This window comes from Hordeum vulgare, chromosome 3H, assembly GCF_904849725.1.
Source record: "Hordeum vulgare subsp. vulgare chromosome 3H, MorexV3_pseudomolecules_assembly, whole genome shotgun sequence".
NCBI lineage: Eukaryota > Viridiplantae > Streptophyta > Magnoliopsida > Poales > Poaceae > Hordeum > Hordeum vulgare.
In genome coordinates, this window is record NC_058520.1 from 545,027,779 (window position 1) to 545,034,982 (window position 7,204).

At 50.5% G+C, this 7,204-nt stretch overlaps 1 protein-coding gene across 1 annotated transcript; it reads right to left on the bottom strand.

Moving 5' to 3' along the window:
• Window positions 1-382: 382 nt before the first annotated feature.
• LOC123440517 (cytochrome P450 86A1) lies at window positions 383-2,413 on the bottom strand. Its single transcript, XM_045117083.1, has one exon. The coding sequence runs from the start codon at window positions 2,287-2,289 to the stop codon at window positions 634-636; it is 1,656 nt and encodes a 551-aa protein (XP_044973018.1). The 5' UTR covers window positions 2,290-2,413; the 3' UTR covers window positions 383-633.
• Window positions 2,414-7,204: the final 4,791 nt, after the last annotated feature.

The following is a 7,204-nucleotide window of genomic DNA, read 5'->3' on the forward strand; positions in this document are numbered from 1 at the left end:
TTGTAGCACGTCGTTCCACCAGTAGCAACATCTACCATTAATGGTTGCAACATTTGGGATGTACTCCCTCCGTTTTAGTTTATAAGTCCGGCATGTGTATCTAGGTCGTTAATTTGACAAACTTAATGAGAGACATATATTATAAAAATTATATCATTAGAAACTTTAGATGTTCTATTTTGTAATGATATAATTTTTATGTTAAATAATATATTTTATATAAGTTAAATTGACGACCTAGGTCCACGTGCATGTCTTATAAACTCTGACGGAGGGAGTAGCATCTGTTCTCGTTGCTTGCATCACTGCTTACAACATTTTTCGTCGCCAATTACAGCATCTAGCAGTGCCGCTTGTAACACCACAACTACGCCGACATCACTTGACTCGACCGAATTCTAGAATTTCCATGAAAATAATGTGTTTCCTTTGCTTCAAAATCTAGAAATGCTGCTCGCAAAGAAATACATGAATAAACTTCATTTCATTTGACGATCCACCAATACCTCACCAAAAGTACACAGCCCGAAAACACAAAAGTACGCACACAGCCGTATGAAGAGGAACAAATCCAGCGGGCAGAATGAACAAGCATCAGAATTCAGAAACCGATGTACGTAGGCGTACGCAAGACTATGCAGCGGCGGCGGTGGTAGTTGGCATAACGACTGACCCCAGTGGCGGTGCCTCCTCCGGCGGCGGCACGACGTAGCTGGCGAGGTCCCTTGGCTTGACGTTCACGCGGAGCCCGTTCTTCATGAAGAGGGTGAGCGACATCTTCTGCTCCACCTGGTGCCCCGGCACGAGCTCCACCGAGTGGCGCAGCAGCACCGCCGACGCGATGGACTTCATCTGCAGGTAGGCGAGGTCCTTGCCGAGGCACGTCCTCGGCCCGCCGTTGAACGCCACGAAGCGGTACGCGTCCTTGACGGGCTCGAAGCGGCTGCCGTCCGCCGACAGCCACCGCTCCGGCCGGAACTCCACGCAGTCCTTCCCCCATATGCTCTCCATCCTCCCGACCGAGTAGATGGAGTAGGTGATCGCCGAGCCGGCGGGCACCACGGTGCCGTCGGGGAGCACGTCGTCTGCCACCACGTACTTGGAGTCCTGCGGCACCGACGGGTACAGGCGCAGCGTCTCCGACAATGCCGCCTTCAGGTACACGAGGCGGTCCAGCTCGTCGAAGTCGAGCGGCTCCTCGGCCCAACTCGCCGTGTCGTCACCGCGCGTCTCGCTGAGCACGGACGCGATCTCGAGGAGCACCTTGCGCTCCACGTCCGGCCTCTGCATGATGGTCCAGAAGAACCAGCTGAGCGCGACGGACGACGTGTCGCGGCCCGCGAGCAGGAAGTTGAGCGCGATCCACTGGAGCACGTCCTCCGGGAACGCCTTGCCATTGCTGTCGCGCTTCTTCATGAACCGGGACAGCAGGTCGTCGGACGGTGTGGCCTTGCGCGCCGCGATGGTCTCCGTCATGAACTGGTCCACCACCGCGAGGCTCTTGCGGAGGCTCTGCTCGCTGCCGATGCCCAGCGCCTTCTTGATCCGCCACAGGAAGCTGGGGAACAGAAACCTCTGCATGGTGGCCAAGGTGGCCTCGTCGAAGGCGTTGGCGAAGGGGTTCTCCGACAGATCTGGCGACAACGTCTCGGGATCCTTGCCGAAGGTGAGGCCGCAGATGTTGTCGAAGGTGAGGCGCAGCAGGAGGTCCTGGAGGTCGACGCCGGCGGCGGCGTCGCAGTGGTCGGCGAGGATACGCCACAGGCGGTCCTTGATGGAGCGGTTGGCCCAGCGCGCCATGGCCTGGCGCAGCGTCCGGGTGGTGAACTCGAGCGCCGCCGTCTTTCGCTGGAGCAGCCACGTCTCGCCGTCGGAGTTGAAGATGCCCTGGCCGAGGAGGTCGTGGAACGCCGCCTGCCACATGGGGCCCTTGGGGTAGTTGTCGAAGCGCGCGCGCAGGATGTGCTCCAGGTTCCGCGGGTTGCACGTCACCGTCACCAGCCCCTGCCGCCGCGCCACGAACGGCAGCGGCAGGATGCACGTCTGGTACGTCGCCGCCTCGCCCGTGGCGCGGAGGTTGTCGGCGATCCAGTCGTGGACCCGCTTCCGGTTCAGCACGACGCTGGGGAGGCTGCCCACGAGCGGCCACATCGGGGGGCCCGACAGCCGCCTCGACAGCGCCCAGAACCACACCATGTACGCCGAGGCCAAGGCCACGACCGTGGCGGCGATGGCGCCGGCCGGGTGCAGCTCCAAGTGCAACGCGCCGGCATCCATTGCCGTGGCCATGCGCGCCACGTAAAAACAAAGCTTGTAATAGTGCTTGCTACTGTAAGTGGTGATGTAAACAAACAAGGTGGATTTAGGGCCCCTTGATTAACAAATGGCGCGGTGCTTGGTGAGTTGGGAAATGTGTTCGGCGCCCTCGCGTATATATATGCCCTGCACATTAGCCGTGTGGAATCGTTTCACCTGGCCATAGTCTTGCTAGGTTTTGAATTCATGATCGGGCATAAAACTAATGCGTTGCTCTCGTCCATACTTCTTGCCTTGACGGCCGTTCTTCTCAACAAGAAAATTTCTGGTGATGTCGCTCACTCGACTCTAGTGCGCGTGGGCGTAGAGTGAGTAAAATAATCGTGGTTGGTAAAGAGTGCAACAGAAAGCGATGAGGTGTTACTGCAGAAAATTCAGGGTGTATTGTTTTTTGTTTGGCATCGACTGCCCTCGTTTTTCCTCTCTTGTTTGCGCAGGACTAGAGAAAGGTAGCCCACAGGTTTACGAATCCATTCCGTACGTGCTTGAGTTACTAGAAGGCACAAGCTGAGGAAGCAATGCAACGAGCTTGCAGGCGATATCAGTAGGTGAGAAACATCTCCCCTTCCAACCATCATACAACCAACCGAACCAGAAAGAAACGTATTCGACACATGCCGACTCAGACTGGTGTACATGACAAGTATATCAAAAATCCTACACACGGACCTACTACGGACTTTTACAGAGTTTCCTCTAAACTAACCCTCAAGTAATGTTAAAGGAGTGTTAATCCTTATTTCTTCCCTAGTCTCTCGCGACCAGGGTTCTCTAGTCCTCCGACGGCCCGCCGTCGTGAGTTTTCAGCCGGCGATCTCTTCGACGCCCTACAGCCCCCCTCTTCCCTCTGCCCTAGTCCCTCTCCTCTCGTTACCAGGGATCCCACGGGGTAACTGCTCCCGAGAAAAGGAGATCCAAAGCGAGGGTTTGGGGTTTTACGGTCTGACTAGATCCGGACACCTGATCATGTGGGGATCGCAGGAGAACTTGGGGAGGCAAGATGAAGATATTGGATCGACAAGCAAACTGCTGGAGAGATTAACGCTGCAAGAGGATGAGGCTGATGATCTGATCTGGGAGGAAGAACTGGATGCGGAGGAAATTAAGCCCAAGTGGCTAGCCCTAGGGCGCTTGCTCACTACAAAAACCTACAGTCATAGCGCCCTGATTACAGATATGAGGGCCGCATGGAACCCGGCCCTCAAGGTGACTTGGAGAAGGATTGATGCAAATTTATTCTCTATTCAGTTCAACTGTCTTGGAGATTGGAATAAGGCTATACACAAGGGGCCGTGGGACTTCAAAGGTTATGCACTAATCTTGGTTGAATATGATGGGTTCACCAACCCAGAGAAAGTTAGACTAGATAAGATTGAGACGTGGGCTCAAGTTCATAAGTTACCTGATGGTGTGCTAAAAAGTGAAAAAACTCTGGGGAATTTGGCTCAGCGGGTTGGCGAGGTCCAAGAGGTCCAAGTCACACTGCCTAATGGTTTTGTGGGTGAATTCATCCGTGTTAGAGTCAAGCTTGACGTGAATAAAAAGCTCACCCGGGTGGTTGGCATCACGAAGGGGGGTGCAACGGAGAAGTACTTGGTGAAATTTTAGAAGCTTCCTACCTTCTGCCACGCTTGCGGCCTAATGGGACATTGGTATGAGGAGTGCGGAACGGGTGAGCATGATACAAGTAAATTTGAAATGGGGAACTTCATTCTGGCCCCGAGAAGGGGTAGGGGAGGTGGTTGTGGAGGCAGAAGTAATGGAGGCCGAGGGAGAGATGATCGTCCATTTGATCCTACCTACGGTAGAGGGCGTGAGGATGAGGAGGACATTGGGGTTGGTGCTTTTGGAAGAGGACGAGGACAAGGTCTGCATGAGTCCGCAAATTGGAGGTACAATACCGCATATAATAGGCAAGCTACGAATGAACCAGGGGAATATATGAACGTAAAACATCCTGATCTAGTGGGGGAGGAAACCACCATGACAGAGAATGATGAAATCCTGGGTTTGGATGTAACCAGATCAAAGCTGATTCAGGCAATGGATACCAATGTGTTAGGAAAGAGGTATGCAGCGGACTCGGGTTTGGCAGCTATCTGCAACAGGGATGATATACCACAAGGGGCAGGAGGAGTCATGGTGCCGGCGGGTAATACAACAAACAAAGTTGACATCTTTGTGGGAGGAGAAAATGGAAGCTTTACTCCGATGGGGACCCCGCAGAAAAATGCAAACAAGAAGAAGCTGAAGGGTGTCGATGGGGAAGCGGTGGCACAAATGTCTGAGAATGGATCGGCGGCCTCCCTGGTGGAGGACCGCCGGGAGTAATGAAAACCCTAGCTTGGAACTGCCCTGGAATGCTCTCGTCCACGGCAGTTCGAGAGCTCTTGCTGTTGCAAGGGCGGGTGAGAGCGGATGTGTTTTTTTGTCTGAATCACATGTGAATAAAGCAAAGGCAAATGAGGTCAGGATTAAGCTGGGGTTCGATCATGTGCATTTAGTAGAAAGTGATGGACGAGCTGGAGGACTTGCACTCTTTTACAATAATGCAAATGAAGTGGTGTTGAACTTCTCATCACCAAATTTTATTGATGGTTTTGTCAAAGATGGCAACGAAGTAGCATGGCGCATGACTGGATTCTACCGAGAACCTAGGTGGGATCTAAAACACCTATCATGGAATCATATGAGAACATTACATAGTAATATGGAGGGGTCTTGGATGATTATCGGAGATTTCAATGAGATCTTAATAGCAAGTGAGAAGGAGGGGGGAAACATAAGACCACCGCACTGTATGCAAAACTTCAGAGATTGCGTGGAGGAATGTGGACTTCATGAAGTTATGCACATTGGAGACAAATTTACATGGAGCGGGGGTGATTAAGGAACGGCTTGACAGAGCTCTATGTAACGAAGCATGGGCAGAAAAATTCCCATATGCAGTAGTTATACATGAACATCACACACACTCAGACCATCGGCCACTAGTATTGGATACAAAATACTATGCTGATGCACTGTCAAAGCAATCGAAAGGTGAAAGACGATTCGAAGCAAGATGGCTGAGCGAAGAGACAGTGAATGAGATTGTTAACACGGCATGGCAGCGAGCACACTTAGCAGGAGTTGGGCCATCACTGTCGGATCGTACTCGAGCTGTTAAAATGGATCTGGTGCAATGGGACCGTCATAATTTGAAGGGACCTAACCGTCGTATCCAAAAGTTGGAAAAAGAACTTGAAAGGGCAAGAAGGGGACAACTAACTAGTGAAACCAGACAAAGAATTAAGGAAATTCAAGTCCTGATAGAGAGCTTGTTGGACCAAGAGGAGATAGTCTGGTTACAGAGAGCAAGAGCAAATTGGTTGATGCACAGTGATAGAAACACTTCTATCTTTCGTAAAGCAGCATCAGCCCGGAAGAAGAAAAATTGTATTAAGAGATTGATGGATGATATGGGGGTATGGAGAGAGGATACACATGAGATTAATTCGATCATCACAGGATATTTTAGTGAGCTATTCACGTCCCAAGTTTCAGTGTCAGATGTTGATGCCTTGAATCAGGTGCCATCCAAAGTTACATTCGAATATGAATGAAGTTCTCCTGGATCCATACACAGCAGAAGAGGTTAAGAAGGCGTTGTTCTCTATTGGTGATCAAAGCCCCTGGGCTAGATGGACTACATGCAATCTTCTACAAGAGGTTTTGGTCTATGCTAGGGGATGATCTGGTTTCTGCGGTGTTAAATACAGTAAATTTGCAGATCATGCCTCAAGGGTGGAATGAAACAACAATAGTTATGATCCCCAAGCTGAATTCTCCAGAAAAGGTCACCCAGTTCCGGCCTATTAGTTTATGCAACGTTTTGTACAAAATTATCTCAAAGATGATCGCCACGAGATTAAAACCATTCTTGCCGGAGATAATCAGCCCAACCCAAAGCGCCTTCGTCCCAGGGAGATTGATTACAGATAACGTGCTTATTGCTTATGAAAGATTGCACACTATTAAGCAAAAGAAAACAAGCAAGGATGGACGGTGTGCGGTCAAACTTGATATGCAGAAAGCATACGACCGAGTTGAGTGGGTGTTCTTGGAGGCGATCCTTTTAAAGCTCGGGTTCCATGAAGATTGGGTGAAAATGATCATGGTGTGCATTTCCTCGGTTGAGTATAGGGTGAAATATAACACAACGGAAACAGACTCCTTTAAACCAACTAGAGGCCTTCGACAGGGGGATCCGCTATCGCCATATCTCTTTCTCCTCTGCACTGAAGGGCTCACGACTCTCTTGGCGCAAGCAGAGGCCGAAGGTGAACTTGTGGGAGTTAAAGTATGCCGGGACGCACCGGCAGTAACAAACCTGCTGTTCGCGGATGATTCATTGATCCTAATGAAGGCAAATGCAGCTAACGCCTCCTGTTTAAAATCAATACTGGATCGCTACTGCTCGTCATTGGGGCAACTAGTAAGTGTTCAAAAATCGAGCATCTTTTTCAGCCCGAGTACGGAAGCCAATGTTAAAGCTGAAGTTTGCACAATCCTGGGGATCATGACAGAAGCGTTGTATGACAGATACTTGGGGCTCCCATCTAATCTGGGGGTCAATAAAAGCGATGATTTTCAATACCTTATTGATCGACCGGTTCAAAAATTGATGGGATGGAAAGATAGATGCCTATCTGCTGGGGGAAAGAAGTGCTTTTGAAATCAGTTGCACAAGCCATACCAACTTATGCTATGTCAGTCTTTAAAATTCCTAAAAAAATCTGCAAAGGAATTACCGACGCGATATCTAGATTTTTGTGGGGTGATGATGCAACGAACAGAAAGATTCATTGGTTCTCATGGAGAAAGATGTGTATCCCAAAGAAGTTTG

Excerpts from the sequence above, each read along its gene's own strand:
- LOC123440517 (XM_045117083.1), bottom strand. The coding sequence starts at position 2,289 with ATGGCCACGGCAATGGATGCCGGCGCGTTGCACTTGGAGCTGCACCCG.